At 44.6% G+C, this 26,915-nt stretch overlaps 2 protein-coding genes across 7 annotated transcripts in view; one reads left to right on the top strand and one right to left on the bottom strand.

Annotated features, from left to right (window-relative positions):
- The window catches only part of LOC137425091 (uncharacterized), an 891,893-nt gene that overhangs the window by 170,651 nt on the left and 694,327 nt on the right, over positions 1-26,915 (bottom strand). The gene's annotated exons all lie outside the window — the stretch shown is intronic.
- Positions 1-26,915, top strand: part of ST3GAL3 (ST3 beta-galactoside alpha-2,3-sialyltransferase 3) — a 237,833-nt gene that overhangs the window by 128,324 nt on the left and 82,594 nt on the right. For all 6 annotated transcript variants that reach the window (XM_068097181.2, XM_068097178.2, XM_068097179.2 and 3 more), the window contains exons 6-7: positions 23,283-23,346; positions 26,800-26,895. In XM_068097181.2, the coding sequence (XP_067953282.1) occupies positions 23,283-23,346; positions 26,800-26,895 (160 nt within the window). The remainder of the gene's footprint in view (positions 1-23,282; positions 23,347-26,799; positions 26,896-26,915) is intronic.

Genomic DNA, 26,915 nt, shown 5'->3' with positions numbered 1-26,915 from the left:
AATCATGCCACAGGTACTCAATGGGGAAAAGACTAAAGCGACCGGATGAGAGGAACCAAAGAATAAGAAGGGTGAAGGAAGAACAAATATGATTTATTACTATCTAAAAGAGGAAACGAAAGAAGGGAATATACAAGAAGAGGAAATAAAAGGACATAGGGCAACGTTATACACTCTTATATAACACGCCCATGACAATACAAACACACTTACACGAATGGGGTGGTGGTGGTGGTGGTGGGAAGGAAGGGAAGGGTCCAAGCAGATGGTTCCAGGCTCCGGGTCCGCCGCGAACAATGGCAGGCAGCTGGTGTCGTTGGCGCGCGACCGGACCTTACAAATGCGAGTGGCGGGGGATCTCCGTACGTATAGCGTGCCGAACGCTCTCAAAACCACGGCAGTTCGTATCGAAAACGATCGCCCCAAACGATCCTCCGCGCAATGTTCTTATATTCGCCGCCTCTGCGCTGTTCCCACAAGTTTGCCGATCTTCTCTGCTCGCATCTGCCGATCTCCCACACATCTGCTCTCTGCGTGAAAAGGCTTTGCGCTCACGCTTTTATTGCAAGCCTCGCGTATCAAGCCGCGTCCGCTTTGCTCCGCCTACAGGGGAACACGCCTCGGCCCGGATTGGCCGTGAGGGTTCGTTGTTACCTCCCATCGTGATGCGTTGATGGGGCCACACCTATGTTCCTGGCCGTCCCTCCCTTTTTCTCCCATTCCGCCACGTGGCTTATGGCGGCTTGGGGCCAGCAAACCGAAAGGCAGCGACGACGGCAATACGGCTACTGGCACTTTGGAGAGAGAGAGAGATTGGGGATAATTGAAGGGGCCTAGGTTATTTGATTAATGCAACGCAGAATCAAACTATTGGAAACAGATCCTTAACTGAAACATAGACTAATTAAATAACTAAAGAAGATCCTATGGTGTCCTACGTGTTGTACATGGCCTAACTCGGGTGCGACCTTTGACCTTTACACCAAAAATGGGAGTATTTACAGGGGATTATTTATAAGGGAACATTTACAAAAATTTACAAGTGAAGGGTTCTCAAAACCGCAACACTGCACCCTCATTACCTCCAGGGCCGTCCCGGCCCGAAAGAACTTTAACTTAGTGTGACACTCAGGTGTGGCAACCCTCTACTATTAACTTCACCCTGAGTGCGACATTTTAAAAACAACTAAGTATGTCCCGCCTGCTGCGTTGCATTCTATCTAACAGATTCACGCCCACAGGATAACCGAATCACGGAATTGTCTTCAAACTACGCATGGACGGTGGGGAGCATTATTTACAAAGACACTATTTGGTATTTACACGCGAACCCAGGACCTGTCTTTTGGGAAACAAAAGAAGATGTTTTGATAAGAGGAAGGGCATACACTGCACTGCACCGATACCACCAGCACCAATAAGCACCAAAGCACCAAAACGCACAGTCAGCACCATCCAGTGTACAGTCATCACATTTCAAATAATAATGAAGGATGACGTCTTCTTCTTCTCTGCCGATGTTTCTGGGTGACTTCTTGTTTGCTGCCTATTTGGTAATAAATAGAAGGCACAAAACGCGTCCATTTCTTTAATTATGGCCAGCAGGGGCCAACTAAGGTGGTCCACCTCCATGGCTTAGGTGCCACCTCAACCGTGGTCCGCAAGCAAGATTCCCAGCAGCGATGCCAGGCCCCAAAACGTCGGGTCCATGAATGTGGTGCTCGGCCACAGACCTGTGGTCCATATGGTGGTGCTCGGCCACAACAACGTGTGGTCCATAAGTGTGGTACCGGTCCAGGCAGGCAGCAGCGAGGGTGCGGGCACACAACTGCGGGCACCTTCACACTTTCCCCTCAGCACACAAAGACCACGGTCCATGAGTGGGGAAGGAAGACAAAGCAGGGTTAGCAGGGTTAGCGGGGTGCAAGGGCGCAAGAGTACACATCATCACAAGGTAATGCAGAGGTGAGGTGCGCAGGAGAGCAAGCGGAGAAAGCTCGTCCCTACCGTACGCCCCCCCCTCCCCCGCCACCTAATCTACCCTTGCCCCTTACCCCGTATTTACACAATTTTACAAATCGTCTCTACGTCCTGTCTTCCCCATATCTCCCCTAATCCAAATTCGTCAACAATCCCTCTACCAAATTTGCCATCAATCAATTTATCATCAATGCCTCCTAAGGAGGAAGAGATGGAATAACAAGCACAATGTCACCCCCACGTCATGATGCGTCTTACATACCAGACATTTGCACAAACCGGTGGTGTGGAGTTCTGTCGCCCCGGTGAGTGGATGTAGATGGTGCGAAGAGATTCCAATCCTAACTATACTCTAAATGACTTTAACACTTTTACTCTACCCGGGGTCTTTCCCTGCCAAACCATTGGCCCATCTTACTCTATGTAGTTTTAAAAACCGAACTCCAATTGACCAAACTGTGGTGCTCACCAATTTGGGGTCTCACTCCCCCGATTCTACTCCCTGTGCCCTCGCACAATTTCCGGGCTGGGTCGTGTGGCGCTCCCAGCAGGTCCGCTCACCTGCACACCTCCGCCACTGCAGTTTTCTCCGAGCTTACCTGCTCCTTACCCTAACCTACCTGGGGAAGGCCCTCTGGCGCTCTCACCCCCTACCGCCCTCTCTGGCGTCGAGCTACCCGGGACCGTCCTCCGGATCCTCGGGCCCCATTGAACAACTCTACTGGCTCCCAGAGCCTACCTGCAGCCTCACCTGGCCGACATACTAACAGTGGCGGAGTGCCCATTTAATCTTTCTTACTAACAGGCCACACGCCCAGCCATTCCACTTTACTCATGCACCAATCACAACACTCCTGTGCAACTACCCACACCACAGATGCCAATATCCAACCACAATTTACCGACTCCCTCCACCTACTTTTAAACTACCCTGCCCGGGTACTCGTGAAGGGGTCCATCTTCCCCATCCACTCCTTTCGCACCAACCACTCCACTCTACGTATTCCACACTATTCACTTCACACCATCCATTCCGTATTCCATTCCATCTATTCCATACTCCCATTCTTCATTCACCTGTACTTTCACTTGCATACCTGGTGCCGACACACCTGGTGGCACCTGCACACCTGGTGGCACTTGCACCCTCCTTCCCTCCAGGACCATTCACTCAATACAAAGCACAATCACACCTTTCACCATACTCTGCTCAATCACTTCCTGCACACACACTGCATCATCTGATCTAACTACTCCCTTCTGAAACTCGTGCTTCCCAGTCACCCCTTATACTATTGCACTCCCTCGTCATTATAATCCACTAATCTGCTACGTCCCCTCTACAAGTACAATGTCACTACTTAAATCTACAGTTACCTATGGTCATTTCTAGACCCTAACATTATAGTGGGGCAATTTAGCATAACAATTGTGCATTTTGTGAGGAAAGCACCAAATTTGGCACACTAGTAGACTATCATATTATGAAAAGATCTGGATATTAGGCCATCTCAGATTCAGAGATTTGATTTTTGCAAGATTTTGATTCGATTGGGATTGAAGAGAACACCTTCTTAGTCTTCTGTACAGTGAAGTTGCCAGCCCTGAATTCTCTGGCTACATCTGGGTGCTTCATTGGGAGTGCAACCATGTCCCTCAGATGAACAGGGACCCACCTGGCATAGTGTGTGTGGTCTAAGGCATGGAACCATGGGACCAGTTCCGTCAGGGCATCAAGGTACATCGTGAATGAAGCCTGCCGCAGAGAACGCACGTAGACCAGTACCAACATCTCTAGTTCCAGCACAGTTGCCCAGTACTGTAAGTTGGGAATGTCTTCTCCTCTCTGGTGACACCAGTCTTCGAACTCAGGCAGGTCTTCTGCATCATCAGCATATGTCATACAGTGGCGTTCATACGCACAGTGTTGCAGGATGTGCAGTGCCGCTGCAGTGATTTGATGAGCTCTTCTTGTGCGGGTGACGTGGGCAGCTCGCAGGAAGGAGTCGGCCGTCCCTGGCGTTGCAATCTCAGCTTCCAAATCTGCAAAATCTGCAAATCTTGCAAAAATCTAATCTCTGAATCTGAGATGGCCCAATATCCAGATCTTTTCATAATATTGTTACGGACGCGGTTTAGATGTTATTTACCGAGCGGTGGTATTGCCGCGACCGAACAGTTATTCCCCGACTAGACCCCGATTCCACCCAGACGTTGACCAAATCGCGCTATGCTAAATCAATGATGGAAAGGACACAACGACTGGGATAGATGAAACGACGCAAGGGGTACAGTTCTCAAGACCTCCGGAGGAGGGTATAATTACAGTGGTGGAGAAAAGGGGGTAGATTACAAGGTAGTGAGGTAAAGACACAGAAGAGATAGGCACTTAATTACAGTCTTATCTTATCCCAGACAGACCACAGACAAACGGAACAAGGCGGACTTACACAGGGATTGATGGCAGGAAGGACAGGTAGGTTGATAGCACAAGGTGCACCTTGGCTCGGGGACAGGATCAAGCACGGTCCAAGAGATGCAGGGAGGTGTCACAGCGCTCGGAATGGACGTCTCTCTTGCTTCAAGCTCAGCGCGCATCTGACGTCACCTCCCTCTTCCTGCGCATGCTCAGCGGGGAGTGACTCCGCCCCCCTGGGGCCGGTCCGCCGCTTCCATTGGGTGCGGGGGTTACCGGGCTCCGCCCTTGACGAGGAGCTGACAGGGAGCCCCTATTTGGTAACCCCGTCGAGCACATGTTCGATGGCGGCTCGTTGGGAAGGCCTGGTGCCCTCCCAACACCCCCTACCAACCAAGCCGGAGTGAGGACGCGCACTTCCTGCGCTCGTTGTTGTTGTTGTTGTTGTTGTTGAACTGAGGAAGAGCTGCGGGGAGGTATTGGGAAGTCCTAAACTTCCTAACGGTGCCATACAATCACATTCTGGTGCAACGAAGGGTCAGACGAATCTGGTGCAACGAATTTTTTTTTTTTCAACTTTAATTGTTTATAAAATGTGATATCACGGATATTGCAAATACATTTGTGCAAAATAATTGTTTGAATTATGATTGGTTTAAACCATGACAAAACGGCAACTCGGGTACAGTCATTTATCTATATATCTACACATCTGGGCAGTGTCTGTGTTCTCACTTAACGACTCCCTCAAACATTTGTTTCCGTGGTTGTGGTGTTTTTAATGACGTTGTGGTGGTTTTGAATCACGTAGTGGTGAGGTATTTTGAATTATGTGGTGGTGAGGTGTTTTAAAATCACATGGTGGTGAGGTGTTTTTAAATCACATGGTGGTGAGGTGTTTTGAATTACGTGGTGGTGAGGTATTCTTAATTACGTGGTGGTGACGTGTTTTTAATTATGTGGTGGTGAGGTGTTTTGAATTAGTTGGTGATGAGGTGTTTTGAATTATGTGGTGGTGAGGTGTTTTTAAATGACGTGGTGGTGAGGTGTTTTTAATTTCGTGGCTGTGAGGTGTTTTTATTAACTGTTTTATGGCTGTGATGTGTTTTTATAACGTGTTTTATGGCTGTGACGTGTTTTATTACGTGTTTTATGGCTGTGAGGTGTTTTCAATTTCGTGGTGGTGAGGTGTTTTTAATTTCTTGGTGGTGAGGTGTTTTGAATTACTTCGTGGTGAGGTTTTAAATTACTTGGTGGTGAGGTGTTTTGAATTATTTGGTGGTGAGGTGTTTTAAATTACTTGGTGGTGAGGTGTTTTAAATTACTTGGTGGTGAGGTGTTTTAAATTACTTGGTGGTGAGGTGTTTTAAATGACTTGGTGGTGAGGTATTTTTATTACGTGTTTTATGGCTGTGAGGTGTTTTGAATTACTTGGTGGTGAGGTGTTTTGAATTACTTGGTGGTGAGGTGTTTTGAATTACTTGGTGGTGAGGTGTTTTGAATTACTTGGTGGTGAGGTGTTTTGAATTACTTGGTGGTGAGGTGTTTTAAATTACTTGGTGGTGAGGTGTTTTGAATTACTTGGTGGTGAGGTGTTTTGAATTACTTGGTGGTGAGGTGTAATCGTCCCAAATTTCCAGTCTGCACCCACCCCCCCCCTCCCCCCCTATGTATGTGCTGAGGGGTTCTTTCTTGAAAAAAAAACATTCAACATAAATTGCCTATAAAAATGTATTATCACAAACACAACAAATACATTTGTGAAAAATAATTGTTTGTATTATGATTGGTGTAAATCATGACAACACAGCTAAATGTGTTGCTATTTGCTATTTGATAACAGCTATTTGATCTTCATTTCAACAATATTGATAGATAAAGGTGACATAATATCACAAATATCATGAAACATTTACATTTTGTAGTCCATTGCATAATTTAAATAAACATAAATGCAAATTTCGCATGTGGAAAAAGTAAGTACACCCCTGGCTCTAAAAGGTGGTATTGCCCCCTTTGTCTGAAACAACCTCAAGTAGGCGTTTCTTATAACTGTCTACCAGTCTCTGACATCGACTGGGAGAAATTTTTGCCCACTCCTCCATGCAGAATTCTTTCAGCTGTGCGATGTCTGGGGGGTTTCTTGCATGCACTGCTCATTTCAAATCCCCCCACAACATCTCGATGGGATTTAGATCCGGGCTTTGATTTGGCCATTCCAGAACCCTCCATTTATTTCTTTACAGCCATTCCTTGGTGGATTTACTGTTATGTTTAGGGTCATTGTCATGTTGCAAGGTCCACCTTCGGTTGAGCTTCAACTTTCCGACAAATGGCCTCACATTATCCTCAAGCACCCTCTGGTACAATGAAGAATTCATAGTGGATTCTATGATGGTGAGCTGCCCAGGCCCTGATACAGCAAAGCTGCCCCAAGCCATAATATTTCCACCACCATGCTTTACAGTTGGTATCAGGTTCTTGTGGTCAAATGCTGTCTTTGGTTTTTGCCAAACATGTCTTCTGGTACCATGGCCAAATAGCTCTACCTTTGACTCATCTGTCCAGAGCACATTGTTCCAGAAGTGCTGGTCTTTGCCGAGGTGTTCATTGGCAAACTTCAGTCTTGCCCTGATGTTCTTTCTGGACAGCAACGGTTTCCTCCTGGCACACATCCCGTGTAGATCAAATTTATGCAGCCTCTTTCTAATGGTAGACTCGTGCACTTTGACATCAACAGTGGCAAGAGCTACCTGTAGGTCCCGTGATGACATTCTGGGGTTCTTAGAGACTTCTTTCAGCATCTTGCAGTCTGCTCTCGGGCTGAACTTGCTGGGGCGACCTGGCCTGAACAAGTTGGCAGTTGTTTGGAATCTTCTCCACTTGTAGATGATCTTACGGACAGTCGAATGATTGATTTCAAATTGTTTGGAGATCTTTTTAAATCCCTTCCCAGACTCGTAGGCATCTATAACCTTCTTTCTGAAGGCCCCAGAGAGCTCTTTTGATCTAGGCATGGTGATGCCGCACACTTCAACAACAAAGAGCAAACCAAACTAAATGTCTGAGGTTTAAATAAGACAGGTTCCTCCAAGATCCTCTCTGTTGATGTTCTAATCATTTGCAACTGAGCTGGTGCACCTGATTCTAATTTTAGGTTTTTGAAGTAGTGATAAATGTACGGGTGTACTTACTTTTTCCACAAGCGAAATTTACATTTATGTTCATTTAAATTGTACAATGGACGACAAAATGTAAATGTTTCATGATATTTGTTATATCATATCACCTTTATCTATCAATATTGTTGAAATGAAGATCAAATAGCTGTATGTTGAAATATGTTGAAAAATTCAAAACTTTACATGGGGTGTACTTACTTTTTCACGTGACTGTAAGTGAAGCATGTGTTTAAAGTTCCCTTCATATTATGTGCTAATGGCACATTGAGCAGGCCTATCCTATGTCCTGCATATTTTTGTCTTCTTGCCGAGGCCCTAAAGCAGGAATATGTCGACTTTTTCACATGACTGTATATATATATATATATATATATATATATACACACACACACACACAGACTTGGCATTTAATATTGAATATTTTTTTTTCTTGACTTGGGTTTACTTTCTTAACTCAGTATATCAATCTGGTGAGCTTCTTTTACACTTTGGTGATTTATTTGTTAAAAGAACCATGTCACTGATTGTCTGTCACAGCAAGAAGTCAACAACAGGATTATATCACAGGTCGCGTGGCAAAATGTACGGACAGGTGCATTTGATGATTGGCTTCACAGTCGGGTATACAAGGGTTCTTGCGTTCTGTATTAGTGGAAAACAACTGCTGCACGTCTCCAAAGGTTATTGCTGCTTCCTCTGGAGATGGTCTGTCAACTCGACAATGCTGTTTGTCATGGAGTGGTGGCTTTACGAAATTACGGCATGAAACAGCGTGCTATTGCTCGGCAGTATGGCATCACTCAAGGTCAGGTGTCAAAGATCCTGAAACGAAATGCTCAGAGGGGTGTGCCTACTCCAATACCGAGGCCAGGATGTCCCCGCAGAACCACAAGGAGAGATGATCGCCAGCTGCACCGGTTAGTCCGCAATGTCCGTACCAAGTCAGCTAATTGGCTTAGGGCTGAGTGGCAGCAACTGACAAATGTGCCTGTATCCAGAAGGCTAATCAACCAACGACTGGTTCAAGCAGGCTATCGTGCCAGGCGTCCCCTGAGAAAGCCACGCCTGTCCAGACAACACCGCCAGCGCCGATTACAGTGGGCCAAAGAGCACCGTCAATGGCAGCCAGGACACTGGAATCACGTGATCTTCAGTGACGAGTCTAGATTTCTGGTCTATCGTCAAGATGGCCGCGTCCGAGTGCGCAGACAAGTGCATGAAGCCTACAACAAAGATTGTATAGTGCCAAGAGTCCAAGCTGGAGGTGGTGGGGTGACCATTTGGGCTGCTTTTCATGCAGGGGGCAAAACTGACCTGGTTGTTCTGAATGGAAACCTGAACCAGTTCAAGTACAGGGCCATTCTGGACATTTCTTGGCACATTGGAAGAAAACAAACGAGCAAATGGAAGAAACATTGCTTCCATTTGCTCGTGCAGCCTTTCGAGGAAACTTTGTCTTCCAAGATGACAATGCACGGCCTCATCGTGCTCGCATGATCCAACACTTTCTTGCTGACCGTGGTGTAGAGCATATGGAGTGGCCTGCCATGTCCCCAGATATGAATCCGATAGAGAACTTGTGGCCAGAATTAACGCGTCAAATCGACGACTTGGCCCAGCAGCCGACCTCTGTGCGTGAATTACAGCAGGCTATTGTCACTGCATGGCAAGCAATTCCTGTCCAAACCTTGGCAAATCTCGTGAACAGCATGCCTCAACGTGTACGTGCTCTCCTGAATGCTCGTGGGGGTTACACGAAGTACTGAACTGTAATTTTACTGTCTGTAATCCCAGTCGTAATTTAACTTTTGTTTTTGTTAAAAAAAATTTTGGCTAATGTGCAAAATAAAGAGATACTTCTGGAAAATGTACAGAAGTTTAACACAGTACTGTCCATGAATTGAGTTCGATATCAGTTTACATCACTTTCAAGGATCAATTTATTTGTTTCGAAATGTCAAATGTGGTTTTTGTTTCTTTTAAAGGTCACATTAACAAAATCTAGAAGTTTCAACATAATTCCAATGAACTTTTGGTTCTAAGACATCTTGAAAAGTAAGTTCACCCCCACAAAAAAAATATTCCATATTAAATGGCAAGTCTATGTATATATATATATATATATATATATTTGTGTATGTATGTATGTATGTATATGTATGTATATGTGTATATGTATGTATGTATATGTATATATGTATATATATATATATATATATATAGATATATATATATATATATACTGAAACGCAAAAGAAACTTACCACCTTTGAAACCTTTAAATATCAACAATAACACTGCGTGTAGTAAATGTGTGAACTTATTTGTGGACAATAGTGTCCTCACTGTCAGACAAAACGGTCACGGATGGTCACTTGAACCTTCAATGGTCACTTCATAGCACAGCTGTTGAACAGCCGTTTTGACTGTCAGTGATTAGCCAAGGGGTACGGGATGATTTTAATGAGCTGCACGTGATGTCTTGATATTGGCTTTAAAAAGGCCAGTGCAAAATGGGCATTTCAATCAACATGCCACGATTGTCAAGGGATCAACGGCAGCGTGCCTTGGGCATGCTGCAAGGCGGACTGAGCTACCGTGAGGTGGCACGTCGCCTTGGCTGTTCACACCAGACGATATCGGCCCTGGTGGACAAAGACACCCTCCACAACTCTGCAGATGACAGACCTCGATCAGGGAGGCCGAGTCACCACTGCAAGGCAGGACAGGCAGATGGTCCGAAGTCACCTGCGGGATCGATTCCGTCCAGCATCCCGCACTGCGGCAGAAACTCTGAGGCGTGCAAACCCACGGATCTCCAATGATACTGCACGAAGACGACTGCATGACTATGGTCTGACTGCCAGAAGACCATACAGAGGCCCCGTGATGACGGCTGCCCATCGCCGCAACCGACAGAGATGGTGCCAGCAGCATCAGCGGTGGACCTTGGCGCAGTGGAACGAGGTCGCTTTCAGCGATGAGTCAAGGTTCTGTGTGGACAGTCCTGATGGGCGTGAGCGTGTCTGGAGAAGAACTGGCGAGCGATATGCCGATTGTTGCGTGCGTCAAGCCAACAGGTGGGGTGGCCCAAGTGTGATGGTGTGGGCCGCCATATCAGGCCGGTACAGGACGCCACTGGTGGTTGTGGATGGGAATCTTAACGCCCAGCGGTATGTGGATAACATCCTGCGACCTCATCTGCTGCCATTCCTGCTAGACCACCCAGAACTGAGAACCTTTCAGCATGACAACGCTCGTCCCCATGCTGCTCGCTTTACCACTGCATTTCTCCAAGGCGAGAACATCAACACCATGCAGTGGCCTGCGCTCTCCCCTGACCTGAATCCCATAGAGCACCTGTGGGATGAGCTTGGGAGACGCGTAGTTGGCAGGGCCAGGACACGGGCAGAGCTGCTTCAGACATTGAGGTCTGAGTGGGACAGAATCCAGCAGCAATCCATCCAAAGACTGGTAGGCAGTATACGCCGACGATGCACTGCCTGTATCCTAAACAATGGTGGCCACACACGCTATTGAAAGGGGACTGACATTGCACCCTGTGCTGTTCTGTACTGTAGAACAAACTGATGAGATGGTGTATCTTGGTCAAAAACTTGACATGTCATCAATAAAATGCCAATGTTTCAATTAGCAATTGTTGGTTTGTTTTATTTTGAACTGTTACAATTTTATTACATTTCAAACAAGTGGTAAGTTTCTTTTACGTTTTCGGTCTTTTAGAAGTGGGTCAAAATGGTCAAAATGGTCAAATGTTTCGGTCAAAATGCCCATTTTGCACTGGCCTTTTTAAAGCCAATATCAAGACATCACGTGCAGCTCATTAAAATCATCCCGTTCCCCTTGGCTAATCACTGAAAGTCAAAACGGCTGTTCAACAGCTGTGCTATGAAGTGACCATTGAAGGTTCAAGTGACCATCTGTGACCGTTTTGTCTGACAGTGAGGACACTATTGTCCACAAATAAGTTCACACATTTACTACACGCAGTGTTATTGTTGATATTTAAAGGTTTCAAAGGTGGTAAGTTTCTTTTGCGTTTCAGTATATATATATGTATATATGTATATATATATATATATTATGTATGTATGTATGTATGTATGTATGTATGAGGGCCAGTGAATAAGTAACCTTAAAATGGCAATATAAATTTGAGAATGTAATGTGTGTAGTTGTAGACGACATATGTTATATCTTTGGGTAATAGTCATGTTTTGCCTGTTTTCGATCTGGCAACATTGAGCGTATGACATCAGTAGAGCAGTTCCAAGATGGTGGCTCCCTTTGAAGCATGCACCAGGGAGGAGCAACGTTCTGTCATCCATTTCTTGGGAAGTGAGGGTATGTATCCCAGTGAAATCCATCGCAGAATGAATATGCAGTATGGTGATGCATGTTTATCGCTGCAGCAGGTATACAAATGGGACAGGAAGTTTCAAAGTGGAGTGTCAATTGTGGCAGACGTTGCTCGCTCGGGCCAGCCTCACACAGCCGACACCAGAAATGGTTGTAGGAGTTGAGCTCGTGCTATGGAAAAACCGTCGCATTACGCTTGATGAAGTGGTCTTATAATTGAACATTAGCCATGGTTCAGCACACCATATCATTCACAACGTGCTGGAGTTCCGCAAAGTGTCTGCAAGGTGGGTGCCTAGCCAACTCGCACCCAAACTGAAAGAACGACGAGTGGATGCATGTGAAGAACTTCTGCGACGTTACGAAACAGAAGGCGATGCTTTCTTACAGCGTGTAGTGACTGGGGATGAAAGTTGTGTCCGCCACCTAGTTTCAAATAATCTTTTCAATTCTCGCCAGTCAGCATATAGACCAGGCCATAGCACAGAGACCGCTCTCCTAAGAATAACCAATGATCTTCTGACCTCTCTTGACTGTGGTAAGGTTTCCGTTCTTGCTCTTTTGGACTTGTCTGCCGCCTTTGACACGATTGACCATAGTGTCTTAATTCGTCATCTTGAAATCACATTTGGTATAACTGGTACTCCACTTTCTTGGCTGATGTCCTATCTTACTGATATAGTGCAAACAGTTGTTGTCAACGGCCAAAAATCAGCCCCTTCTCTGCTTTCCTTTGGCGTTCCCCAGGGCTCAGTCCTGGGACCTATCCTCTTTCTTTTGTACACTCAGCCTCTATTTGATCTTGTTGCCAGACATTCAGTTGATCACCACGCCTTTGCGGACGACAATCAGCTGTACAAAGGAAGCACGATTCAACAAATCGTGCCCACTGTTGAAGTGTTAGAAGGCTGTATTGCCGACGTGAAGGCGTGGATGACCCAAAACAAACTTCAGCTGAACGATGCTAAAACAGAGTGTATGATTGTAAGATCGCACAGATGTCCTCTACAATATTCACTTCCTACCACTATTCATGTTGGTGAAACCGATGTAAACTTTGTTTCGTCGGCCAAGAACCTTGGTGTGGTTTTCGACTGTAACATGACATTTTCCAAGCAAGTACTTCAAGCTTGCAAATCAGCATACTTTCAGCTGCGAAAGATCGCATCCATTCGCCACTTTCTTACTCCTCAAGCTGCTCTAACTCTGGTCTGTGCCCTTGTCCTCTCAAGGCTAGACTATTGTAATTCTTTGTATGCTGGCTGCCCTCAGTTTCTCTTGGATAAGTTACAAAAGGTTCAAAACTCTGCCGCTCATCTTGTCTGTAAGGCGAAGAAGTCTGACCATGTTACTCCGCTTCTTGAATCTTTACACTGGCTGCCTGTCTCTGCTCGTGTGCAACACAAAATTTGCACACTATGTTATAAAGCTGGGGTGGGGAACCTCCGGCCTCCGGGCCGTATACGGCCCGCGAGACTGTTTGATCCGGCCCGCGAGGCAATTCATCTATCTATAAAAAAAAATTTTTTTTTTTTTTTTTTTTGTATACAAGATCGAGGCTCGTGAAAGAGCGAAATTCCCTTTTGTAAGGGAATTCCCTTGAAATATAATTCCAGTAATCTCTCCTTTTCAAGGTTTTAAATTAATCGGACAAAGGGTAACCAAGTTATGGCCAAAAACGATTCAACCAATCAGAGGAGCAAGCTTTCACGTGTTGTAACAGTCAACGAATGCCGAACGTGGCGAGCAGACGCTGCCTCGGGCGGCACATTTGAGAACTTATTCATTTATTTGACGTTGGCAAAATATGTTGGCGCTAACAGAATAATTGCCATCAAATTAAAACTAATTTGCGATTAATCGTAACTGCGATATGCGACCTTCCGGACAGTCGTAACTGCGATATGCGACCTTCCGGACAGTCAAGTGATCGCGTGATCTCATGTCATCATTTCATTCAGGATATGCAAACATGGCGACTAACAAGAAAAGAAAGGTAGATGCGGAATGTCGCGCTTTCCAAGAGAAATGGGCAAACGATTATTTCTTTGTGGAAGTAAAAGGCAAGCCAGTATGCCTAGTTTGTCGGGAAGCGCCCTCGGTGATGAAAAAGGCCAACCTCGAGCGTCATTACAGCTCGAAACATGCTAAACTGGACGAGTTGAAAGGACAAATGCGCTTGGATAAAGTTAATGTTCTTCGGCGGAGTTTTGGTGCTCAACAAGCAGTCTTCATAAGACCACAAACTGACCGAGACAACACTACGCATGCTGGTTTTGTGGTGAGTGAGCTAATCGCTAAGAAGCTGATGCCGCATTCAGAAGGAGAATTTGTGAAGGAGTGCCTTGTTGCTGCTGCGGAGCTGCTCGCACCGGACGAAGTAAAATTGTTCCAAAGTGTCAGTTTGTCTCGAAGAACTGTCTCAGATCGGATTACTGACATGGCACAAGATATTGAGAAAACACTGAAGGACACCGCAAGAGATTTCCAGTTTTTCTCTCTGGCCTGCGATGAGACAACGGACATAACAAACACCGCCCAACTAGCCATTTTTGTGCGGGGGATTACAGCTGAGTTTGATACGAGGGAGGAGTTGCTGTCTTTGCAAGCCATGCATCGCACCACCAAAGGTGAGGATTTGTTTGAGCAAGTTGTTTTGGCTATGAACAAATTCGAACTGCAGTTTGACAAGTTAAATGGCCTGGCCATGGATGGAGCCCCAGCCATGGTTGGCGCGCAAAAGGGATTGACTGCATTGTTCAAAAAAGAAATGAGTTGTCTCAGTCTCGATCCAAGTGAGTTAGTTGTATGCCACTGTATCATACACCAAGAGAATCTGTGTGCACAGTCCCTGAAGCTCAACAATGTGATGACAACTATCGTTTCCACCATAAACGTCATCAAAAGCAGAGGGCTGAACAGCCGCCAGTTCAAGGAGCTACTGAGTGAACTAGGGTCAGAGTACGGAGATCTGGTTTACCACTGTGAGGTGCGGTGGCTGAGTCGCGGAAATATGCTCACACGGTTTTACTCACTGAGAGAAGAAGTGAAACGGTTCATGGAGATGAAGGGGAAACCTGTCATGGAACTCAGTGATAGCAAGTGGCTGTGTGATTTGGGCTTCATGGTGGACATTACCAAGTACCTGTCAGAGCTGAACGTCAAGCTCCAAGGTCCCAACCAGCTTCTCAGCTCTCTGCAATCACATGTGAAATCATTTGAAGCTAAACTAAAGCTGTGGCAAGTGCAACTGGAAAGGGGAAACACTATCCACTTTCCCACTCTGCAAGAACAAAAGCCTGCTGTGACATCTGAATATGCTGCTGAGTGTGCAAAACTCCTCCAGACATTTGGAGAGAGGTTCCAGGACATGAAAAGTAAACAAAGGGAACTGAATATATTTGCCACGCCGTTTAATGTGGAACCAGCTGATGTGCCTGACAACCTACAACACGAAATCATTGAGCTGCAAAGCAATGATGACCTCAAAGCTAGCTACAACAACCTCCCTTTGCTCGAGTTCTACAAACTGTATGTACGTGCTGAGGATTTTCCCATTCTGAGGAGACATGCACTGAAGTTTGCATCACTGTTTGGGACGACCTACAGCTGTGAGCAGTTCTTTTCAAAACTGACTCTTGCAAAGACTCGGTTCCGCTCAAGACTGACTGACCCAAACCTGCAAAACCAGCTGCGAGTAGCATCATCATCACTACCACCTGACACCAAACGCCTCGCCAAAGAGAAACAGTTCCAGCCATCGCATTAGGTGAGTCCGATATATGTATTCAATAATTTAGCATGGCCCTCGAAGGATATTCTAAAAATCGAAATGGCCCTTGACAGGAAAAAGGTTCCCCACCCCTGTTATAAAGCATTGTGTGGAACGGGACCTCACTATCTGTCCGATTTGCTCACTCTCTATGAACCTCGGCGACGGCTTCGTTCAAGTGACGACTCTATGGCCTTAGAGCCGCCGCACACCAGCACCAAGTCGTTTGGCGAGAAATCCTTTTCCTTTGCTGCACCTCTGCTCTGGAATGACTTGCCTTCCTCTGTTCGACATGTTGACTCTCTTCCTGCCTTTAAAACCTCCCTCAAAACCTATCTGTTTCACAAGTCTTTCAAAGTCTAAGTCCTGTTTTCCCTTTGGTTTGAGGTGGGACAGAGATCGAGAGTATGTCTGTGTACATGTGCGGGGGAGGGAGGGGAGGAGGAGGGGGAGTACACATCTGTGGGTTTTGAATGGGGAGGGAGAGGAATAGGGCAATAGGGCAAGAGTGAAGGTGTGTCTGTGTGTGTGTGTGTGTGTGTGTGTGTATGTTTGTGTGTATGTTTGTGTGTGTGTGTGTGTGTGCGGTGTGTGTGTGTTCGCATGATAATGTAAAGCGCCATGAGGGTAGTTTACTCTGCTTGATGGGGCTATATAAGACTCCTTTATTATTATTATTCTTATTATTTCAGCTAGAAACGAAGATGGCAAGCAAAGAGTGGTGCCCATTCATCTTCACCGAAGCCCAAAAAATTCTGCACGCAGCTGTCTGCTGGAAATGTGATGCTGCCGCTCTTCTGGGATAGCCAAGGCCCATTTGTTGAGCATTACATGCCCAGAGGGACCACAGTCACCAGTACATCATACTGCGACCTCCTTAGAAATCATCTGAAACTAGCAATCAGATCAAAACGTCGTGGAGTACTCATTACCGATGATTTGCTGCAGCATGACAATGCTCGGTCCCATACTAACCGCGCTACACCTGCAACAATCGAGGACCTGCATTTTGAGTGTCTTCCTCATCCACCTTACTCGCCAAACCTCGCCCCTTCAGATTACCACATCTTTGGGCCACTTAAAGAGGCGCTTGGTGGAACCACTTTCCGATCTGACGAAGAGATCCAAGAGGCAGTGCACGAATGGCTACACAAGCAGCCAAAATATTTTTTTCTCGAGGAATCCAAGCCTTAGTAAAGCACTGGAGAAAATGCATTGAATGCAATGGAGATTATGTTGAAAAATAACAGTTGTTACACACGTACATGCAATAAACAAGTTGTGAAAAATATTTTAAGGTTACTTATTGACTGCCCCTCATATATTTATACATTATGACTGAACAAAAATATATGCTCTATGTCGAGTAAGGTTATCCATCCATTGCTTATTTTCTCAAGGATTGCTACCACATCCAACCTGCTGGATCGGTGTGCAAAACTATCCTGTACGGAGTGGAATAATCTGCAAAGTGATCAAAGAGATTATGTAGTGATGAGGAGAGGTCATTTCATATCCACAACAGGATTGGTCCCAGAATGCTACTTTGAGGGACACAGGCCTCTCGAGTTAGTGTATGAAAATGTAAATCACTACTTGTGAGTGGATGGAAAATTAGGTAACCATTCAAGAAGGAGTTTAGATACTTTTAGCTGAAAGTTTGGAAATCGGGGAAGGGTGCCGTACAAATGTTCATTGAGATGTGGTCTGATCTCTTGTTTGAGATTAAGGATATCCATCCATCATTGGCAATGAAGAAGCAGCCTGCCCGAGGAGGCACTACCCGAGTGTGAGCCAATGCGATGATCGGAGGGTTGGAGAAAACACCAGTCACGAGGTCTGCTGCAATCATCGATTACACTGCATACATTGTTGGAGAGACTGGTCGACTGTTCTATAGTTGAGATGGGTCTGTTTTGACACCATTTTTATGAATTGACCTAACCTTTGTGACCTTTCAAAGAGTTGAGAAGGAACGGGATTATTGAAAGAGAATGGACAGATGGAGGGATGATGAGAGACAGAGAGTAAAGAGTTGATAAACATAAGTGACCAACCAGTTTGCAGTCAGGGACCAGCTGGCCTTGTGCTTCTGCTTCATTCTTTGTGGGAGATCCACTCCTTAACACCATCATGTTTTTCCATCTCTATTTGTATTTTATTTAAATAATTTTATTATATTTCCAAGACTGGTGTTTTTGTAAACATTTGCAAACTCGCGTGACCAAAGCACACTTGTTTTGGGTGAGGGCCCATGTTGGGAGCCTGTGGAACGATGTTGTTAATTCTAAGGAGTTCTCTCTCAGGCTCATTGAATATATATTTGGTTTATCTCCCACGCAATTGTCTTTCCGGTTTTTGGAGCATCCAGTCCGACGTTGTACTGATGGTGGTTTTGAGTATGTACAGTCACGTGAAAAAGTAAGTACACCCCATGTAAAGTTTTGACTTTTTCAACATATTTCAACATACAGCTATTTGATCTTCATTTCAACAATATTGATAGATAAAGGTGATATAATATAACAAATATCATGAAACATTTACACTTTGTAGTCCATTGTATAATTTAAATAAACATAAATGCAAATTTCACATGTGGAAAAAGTAAGTACACCCCCACATTTATCACTACTTCAAATACCTAAAATTAGAATCAGGTGCACCAGCTCATGTGCAAATGTTTAGAACATCGTTAGAGATGATCTTGGAGGAACCTGTCTTATTTAAACCTCAGACATTTCGTTTGGTTTGCTCTTTGTTGTTGAAGTGTGCGGCATCACCATGCCTAGATCAAAAGAGCTCTCTGAGGCCTTCAGAAAGAAGATTATAGATGCCTACGAGTCTGGGAAGGGATTTTAAAAGATCTCCAAACAATTTGAAATCAATCATTCGACTGTCCGGAAGATGATCTACAAGTGGAGAAGAATCCAAACAACTGCCGACTTGTTCAGGCCAGGCCGCCCCAGCAAGTTCAGCCCGAGAGCAGACCGCAAGATGCTGAAAGAAGTCTCTAAGAACCCCAGAATGTCATCATGGGACCTACAGGTAGCTCTTGCCACTGTTGATGTCAAAGTGCACGAGTCTACCATTAGAAAGAGGCTGCACAAATTTGATCTACATGGGAGGTGTGCCAGGAGGAAACCTTTGCTGTCCAGAAAGAACATCAGGGCAAGACTAAAGTGTGCCAATGAACACCTAGGCAAAGACCAGCACTTCTGGAACAATGTGCTCTGGACAGATGAGTCAAAGGTAGAGCTATTTGGCCACAGTACCAGAAGACATGTTTGCCGAAAACTAAAGACAGCATTTGACCACAAGAACCTGATACCAACTGTAAAGCATGGTGGTTGAAATATTATGGTTTGGGGCAGCATTGCTGCATCAGGGCCTGGGCAGCTCACCATCATAGAATCCACTATTAATTCTTCATTGTACCAGAGGGTGCTTGAGGATAATGTGAGGCCATCTGTTGGAGAGTTGAAGCTCAACCGAAGGTGGACCTTGCAACATGACAATGACCCTAAACATACCAGTAAATCCTCCGAGGAATGGCTGAAAAGAAAGAAATGGAGGGTTCTGGAATGGCCAAGTCAAAGCCCGGATCTAAATCCCATCGAGATGTTGTGGGGGGATTTGAAACGAGCTGTGCATGCAAGAAACTCCTCAAACATCGCACAGCTGAAATAATTCTGCATGGAGGAGTGGGCAAAAATTTATCCCAGTTGATGTCAGAGACTGGTAGACAGTTATAAGAAATGCCAACTTGAGGTTCTTTCTGCCAAAGGGGGCAATACCACCTATTAGAGCCAAGGATGTACTTACTTTTTCCACATGCGAAATTTGCATTTAGATTTTTTAAAATTATACAATGGACTACAAAATGTAAATGTTTCATGATATTTGTTATATTATATCACCTTTATCTATCAATATTGTTGAAATGAAGATCAAATAGCTGTATGTTGAAATATGTTGAAAAAGTCAAAACTTTACATGGGGTGTACTTACTTTTTCACGTGACTGTAAGTGAAGCATGTGTTTAAAGTTCCCTTCATATTATGTGCTAATGGCACATTGAGCAGGCCTATCCTATGTCCTGCATATTTTTGTCTTCTTGCCGAGGCCCTAAAGCAGGAATATGTCGATGACTGCTACTTAAAATGCTGGCTTATTGGATGCATTACTTTTTTGGATAGTTGTTCATTCCAGTACATACACATATTTTCTTTTATCCTCCTTCATATGCGAAATGATACCATCTCTCTCTGGTGATGATGATGCTACCATACTCTTCACAGAGTGTCGGTGCCACCCAAGCAGCTTCTTGAGCAAGGGTTATACTCTGTGATTTCCATTGCCATCCCAGCAGTAGTTAGGGCAGGAATTTGTAACTTGTTCAGGGTGCCAGCGATAGTTCGTCTCCTCTTTGCTAAGGACACCATTGGGTCTTTAACATCCACCAACTATGGGACGCTCAGTTTAAGGTGTATCCGAGGGAGGGCACACACATTGATCACCCTGCTTGAGAAACACCAGGATGACAGTTTATAGCTGGGTTGGGATTCAAACGCAGTCGAGACAGCTTTGAGGCTGATACTCGCCTATTCCCCACTAAATTGCGACCTGCTTTCATTTACATCCTTTCTTCCCCTTGCCCCTCAGTTTATTCTCCAGCTCTCGAGTTTTCATTGTTTTTACTCTATTTCCTTTCATTCCACCCACTGTTTCAGCAGGCATTCATTTATACATTTTGATTTAATGTTTATACGAGGAAAAGGTCTACGTGCTGACGGTAACTTCTTGTAGCTTTTTCATATGCTCTGCTGCAACAGAAAAAAAACTATTTTTGTATTCCTTCCATCCATTTGTTTCTCGTATCAAAGCAATAATTGATTTGTGATAATTATCCAGGGCCCGTTTATCAGTGGGCCTCTCGTTAAAGAAATCTGCTCTCGAGAATAACCGTGCAAAAGGGGCCTCCTCATGTTTATCGCTTCAGCCTTGCATGATGGTTGCATGTTTATAATTTTGACCTCTCCCCTCGCTACCCTTCCATTTCTCTCCCCTCCCCAACTACTCTGCTTCCACTTTATGCTCTGTTTTCTCTTCTATTACCAGTGTTTAAGGTTTAAGATGCTACCCTTAAAGAAACGTAGTACTGGAGAGTCGAGAGAAGGGAATGGATTTTTGGCAAATGCACAATGCTAGTGATGCGGTGACGAGTGCTGTAAGGGACGAGATGATGGGTTTGGGGTTTTTTTCTAAGCGCAATGTAGGGTCAGGAATGAGCTTGGTGATGCAGGGCAAAAAGGCAATTAACTCACTGACAGTGGGGGCAGTGGATCATGAGGTGGACGCAAACGAGAGGAGTTAACTGGGGGGTTGTGGGTGGGGGGTGGGGTAGAGAAAGAAGTTTGTGGTAGAATAAATGGAAGGTTTAAAATGAAAGAAAGAAGGGAGATGGAGAATGAATGACATCAGCAGGCCAAAGGATAGAGACTGAATTTAATACGAGTTGCTGTATTACTTCTTGGATCTAGGCCAGCCAATACCCCAGTTATGGCACCCTTGATCTGACAGAGCTTGGTCTTTGCCCATATGGTCACCACGTGGCCATATCATAAAAAGTCTGTAGTTTGAGAGTTTAATTTTTATCAGCTTTGGCCATGACTCACCCCCCTGACGAATTGCTCATCATGTTGGTCACTTTATTGATTACTTTACTTATTTATTGTGTTGCTTGGTTCCGTGCAGTTTTTAAAGGTGCATGAAGGACGGCGAATTTAAACGAGCCTTCATCATCCCAGATCTGAATCGCATTTTACTGTTTTAACAAATGACGCTGAAGCCGAGACTCGTCGTCGCACGATGCAAATTGGAAATGGCGTTGCCAGCGTTGTGGGTTATATATTATATTTATTTATTTTTTATTGTATTCTCTGTGAGCCTGCCACCCCCACAAACACAATGGTGCTTGAAAGGGCCGGGTTTTCTTGGCAATGGCGGTGAAATGCGGTCAGTGCATTGCTGCATCTTGTAGACTTTTCGTCGCAAAGCGCTCAATTCCTCGGACTTCAAACGCCGTGACCTCCCTCCATTAATGTACAGCGGGCAGTGGAGTTCTGCCCATGCTCGCTTTCATCTATCGACCTCAATGGGTCCATTTCCTAATAGGCGTTTACTTTCATGTTGGTTGTGGTTGCTGTTTTGTGCTGTGTTTTTTTACCCCCATCTTCCTAACCACCAACACCAACACCACCACTCTTGCTGTGCCACGTGGTTCTGATCTGTAGGCTTTTGAACGTAATGGCTGGTGTACAATTTTTCACGACCCCTTTCTTGTGGAGTGTCCATTTCCACTTCTCTAAGTGAATTGATCTGTTATGATATTAATAATCTCCTGTGATAGGTTTTTTTGAATTGGTGCAATCACACCTTAAGTTACGGATTGATTTTTATAATAATTTGGGTGACCACACAGTGTGGTGGGAAGTTGTGTTTTGCAGGTGCTAAAGGTTTAGTTAACCTGGTCATTTGTATATTATTTTTAGTGTTGCTTATCAATTTACATTGTTAGGCAAGCTTATCATTTTAGGTGTACTTTTTATGAACTTTCAAATTTTCAGTTTGTTTTTGGAAACTTTGCCAATGTCTTCCTGCACTGTTTAAATTGGCTCATTGCTTACCCCCTGCTGTTTTTTCCCCAAACCCTTTTCACCCATGATTCCTCTCTATATGCCCCACGCATGCCCCTTTCCTCCTCCCCCATGACTCATATTTTCCTCCTCCCCATTTCCCAACTATTCAATCCTATCTTCCTCCCTTTCTTCCCTTTAGTCAATTTTATTTCTCTCAATGTACCTTCTCTCCATCATAGGTAGATTAACACATGTGCCAGGAGCTTCGGGGGAGGGGGGGCGAGGGGGGGAATGATGAACATGCTTTCCTATGATGGTGGAAAAAAACAAAAAAACAATTAATACTCCAAAGTAGACTTTTTTATTTATCATATTAATAACTGAATACAATACATTTCCAAATGTTTGTAACTACATCAAAACTTTTGATATTGTCATAGGTAGACTTAATGCAGTTGTCCCTACTGCACGAGTAGACAGTCGCACATACACACACACACACATGTGGCACGCGTTACCAAGGGCTAGCTGTGTGATTGGTCCGATGTGACGTTCATAGCAACATTGTGCGTCAGAATTCGGAGAGTAAAATAAAACTGAGTTATTGGTACTGGTTTACAAAACACTCAGTATGGATCAGCATAACTGAAGTGAGAGTGCTAAGAGAAAGTTGAAACAAGCAAAGAGGGCTTAACAAGTTTCTCCGCTGCAAACGACACAAATAATTAATCACTACTTTGTTATTAATGCATTTTGATACATTCATATTTTTCATGGGATGTGGGACAAATGTTTATGTGCCCAGGGCCTAAAAAAAATCTTAATCTGCCTGTGCTCCCCATCTCTCTTCTGTGTACATAATAGGTAAATGGTTCCTTACTGACCTTCTCATTCACCCTCCTACCCCGTAGAACTCATCATCAACAAAGTCTTGTCCAAAACCAAGAATTATGAGCTTCCTACACGGATACAGAGGTGTGGCACTCGCACTGTGGACACCTGATAAATGGCGTCGTATCTTGCCAGGGCTACGCGTAATTAGCACGAGAAAACAAAACGCAGAATAGGGCAGGAAATGGTGATTTAGGAATTTCCTGCACATTTAATTTTCCCCGTTTGTCATTGTACGTCTGTGCGGGCCAATGCTGTTTTTTTTAAATATTTTTTTTTTGTTTCTGTCAGCTTATTTAAGAAGCTCTGTGTGAAGCGGAAGACGGGGGGTTGTCGTGGATCCGTTTTGTGCTCAAAACCGTCCGAGTCCAAATGTAGAATGTGCTGACAGTAGGCTATGCCGAGTGCCATTTTTGATTGCAGTGAAAGTCAAAGTGCCAGCAGCCGTCTGGCCGTTCGGAAAATGGCGTCTTGTGATATATTATCTGCAGTTTAGTTTACTTTGGGAATCTTAAAGCACAGACCCGGTGGGATTGATCCTGAGGCCAAGTGTGGGGATGTTGAGTTTTTAATTGTGCTGTCGTATTGTCCTCAAGGATTTTAGAACATGATCGATTTTAATTGCCCATTGTTTGGTAATGCTTATTGAAGATTTTTCTTCTTCATCCATCATCATCATCTTTATCCTCTTCTAATCACGATAACCTTGCCTCTCACTCTCAGCCACCAGGCACTAGCCTACTCGAATATTTTGTCTCCATTAGCGGATTCGTGTTGGTTCCCACTTGCCATGCAACATCTTGCCATCAAGGGGTACCAGACTTTGCTCCAATACCTCGTTCAAGATCCAAATCATACCACGCTTTCAAAATGACTGCCCGCTTTATGTCCATACTAGGGCATGCCCGTACTATATATAAGCTAGGACGTGCCCGTACGTGGGTGCCCGTTCCTTGCCAAAAAAAATAATAATAATAATTTGTGTAGGGGTGTGTGTGTGTAAACATCCTAGGGCGTGCCCGTACGTGGGTGCAAAAAAACATGCGTGCAAACAACAACAACAAAAAAAAACTTGGAAACCACGTGGCAGTAACGACCACAGAACCCCCCCCCCTCTATTTACATGAATGGTTTGGTCCATTCGCAACGACCACAGAACCCCCCCCCCCCCTCTATTTACATGCAATGGTTTGGTCCAAAGCGAACGGCTTGCGGTGTTTGGTAAAGAAATCGCCATAGCTCGGTAACTACTTGTCCGATTAATTTCAAACCTTGAAAAGGCACATCCTCGGGTCCCCAGCAATATACCTGGCAAGTTGCAAGTATATCGGACCCGTGGTTGTCGAGAAACAGCGGTCACAGACAAACATACATACAAACATACAAACATACAAACATACACACAGAGATTACTGGAATTATAGATAGATATCTAAAATTATATCCCCCCCCCTCTATTTACATGAAATGGTTTGGTCCAAAGCGAACGGCTTGCGAGTACGGTGACAATCCCCCCCCTCTATTTACATGAAATGGTTTGGTCCAAAGCGAACGGCTTGCGAGTACGGTGTTTTTTATCGGACCCGTGGAATTATAGATAGTAGTTTTAATTAGTTTTAAAACATAGTTTAACGGCAACATAGTTTTCCAACGTGAAATAAATGAATACGCTCTCAAATGTGCCGTCCGAGGCAGAGTCTGTTCGCCACGTTCGGCACACGTGATAGCTCGCTGCTCTCTGATTGGTTGAATCGTTTTTTGGACATAGCTCGGTAACTACTTGTCCGATTAATATGAAACCTTGAAAAGGCACATCCTCGGGTCCCCAGCAATATACCTGGCAAGTTTAAAGTATATCGGACCCGTGGTTGTCGAGAAACAGCGGTCACAGACATACAAACATACAAACATACAAACATACAAACATACACACAGAGATTACTGGAATTATAGATAGATGAAGCAGAGAAGAGTTCTTGAATTTCTTTCTGTGGAAGAGGTTCCTCCAGTGGATATTCACGGGCTTTTAAAGAATGCGTACAGTGACTCTAACATTGATGTGAGCACCGTTGGACGTTGGGAAAATAATTTTCAAGACCGGGGAAACCGATATTGATGACTAGCCTCATTTGATCAGCCTGCAACTCCAGTGACACTGAAAAACCAGAATCGGATTGATTCACTCATTAAAGTACATTGAGGGAGAGTATGTGGAAAAGTAACTTCATATTTGCCAAAAAGTTTTTTAATACATGGTCTATGACTCGTTGTGGAGCTGCTGCACACACAAATGGACATACACTAACATCCGCGACACAACACGTGACTGCTAGATGAGACCAACACAGCCACTGAGCTTGTGGGAAATGCTGGAAAAGGGAGTACCCTTCCCTGGGTACTCTGGGTACCAGCGACGTCCCACCAATGGCGTCGCTTTTCTCACTGTACTCAGCGGGGCAATTCCAAAGGAGGAAATTCCTCCTCCTTGCGGATGGTAACCTATGGGGATCGTCTATGGTTGCTAGAGTGAGATGTGCATGGAAGAAGTTTCGGGAAGTGAGTGGCGTGCTGACGAGGAGGGGATTGTCGTTGAAGCTGAAGGGAAAGGTGTATGCTGCATGTGTGAGAAGTGTTATGATTTATGGGAGCGAGACTTGGGTAATGAACGTAGAGCAGCAACGAAGGCTTGAAAGGGTGGAAATGCGAATGGTTCAGTGGATGTGCGGAGTATCGTTGAGAGAGAGAGAGGAAGACAAATGATGAATTGCGAAAGATGATGGGAATAGAGCCTGTGATTGATGCTGTGAAGAGAAACAATTTGAGATGGTTTGGTCATGTGTTAAGGAAGGATGAAAGTGACTGGTTGAGAAGGGTGATGGAAATGAATGTAGAAGGAAGTAGAGGACGGGGAAGACCGAGAAAGACTTGGCTAAAGATGGTGGAAGAAGAAATGCGGGCAAGGGGGTTAACAAGGAGAGATGCAGAAAATAGGGCAAAATGGAGAAGATTGTCATGGGGACCGCAAGGCTAACCCCCGCACTAGTAGGGAAAATGGCCTTAAAATGCCTGTTGTGTATATATTACCTTCGCTCTGAGAGTGAAAGATCTATATTGGAGTCTTCTTGTGTGGACTCACCCTCACTGATACACAGGCTGATTAAATGGTGTGATGACGTCCAATTGGTTCCTTTAAAGTGATAAATTGAGATGCAACAGTTGGAGGGAAATAAAAAAAGAACCGGAACTGGTGTGAATCGTGCAAGCCTGGTGACAAGGTATAACTAGCCACACGAAGTAAAGACACACTGGACATATTATTTCCCACTTCTCTCTTGGCTATAATACATAGTTTTGATCTTGGGATACCGGTTTCTATTTCCTGGGGGGTTTTTTTTCTTCTATATTTGGTGTAAATCCAGTTTTGCTCATATATTTTTGCTTTATTATTTCGTTACTATGCTTGCACATTCGACTTCTTGTAATCTGATGCCTAATTCTGTTGCAAACTGTGTTCCTACCTGACGTTTGTTCACTCAGTTTGAAATGCAAGCGCTGTGTGATTGTGGGCAATGGTGGCATCCTGCGAAACAAGTCATTGGGGGTCAAAATCGATCAGTATGACATCATAGTTAGGTGAGTGTAACCATATGCAT

The sequence above is a fragment of the Myxine glutinosa genome, chromosome 1 (assembly GCF_964187855.1).
Source record: "Myxine glutinosa chromosome 1, kmMyxGlut1.1, whole genome shotgun sequence".
Taxonomy (NCBI): Eukaryota; Metazoa; Chordata; class Myxini; order Myxiniformes; family Myxinidae; genus Myxine; species Myxine glutinosa.
This window is presented reverse-complemented; position numbering and strand designations above follow the sequence as displayed.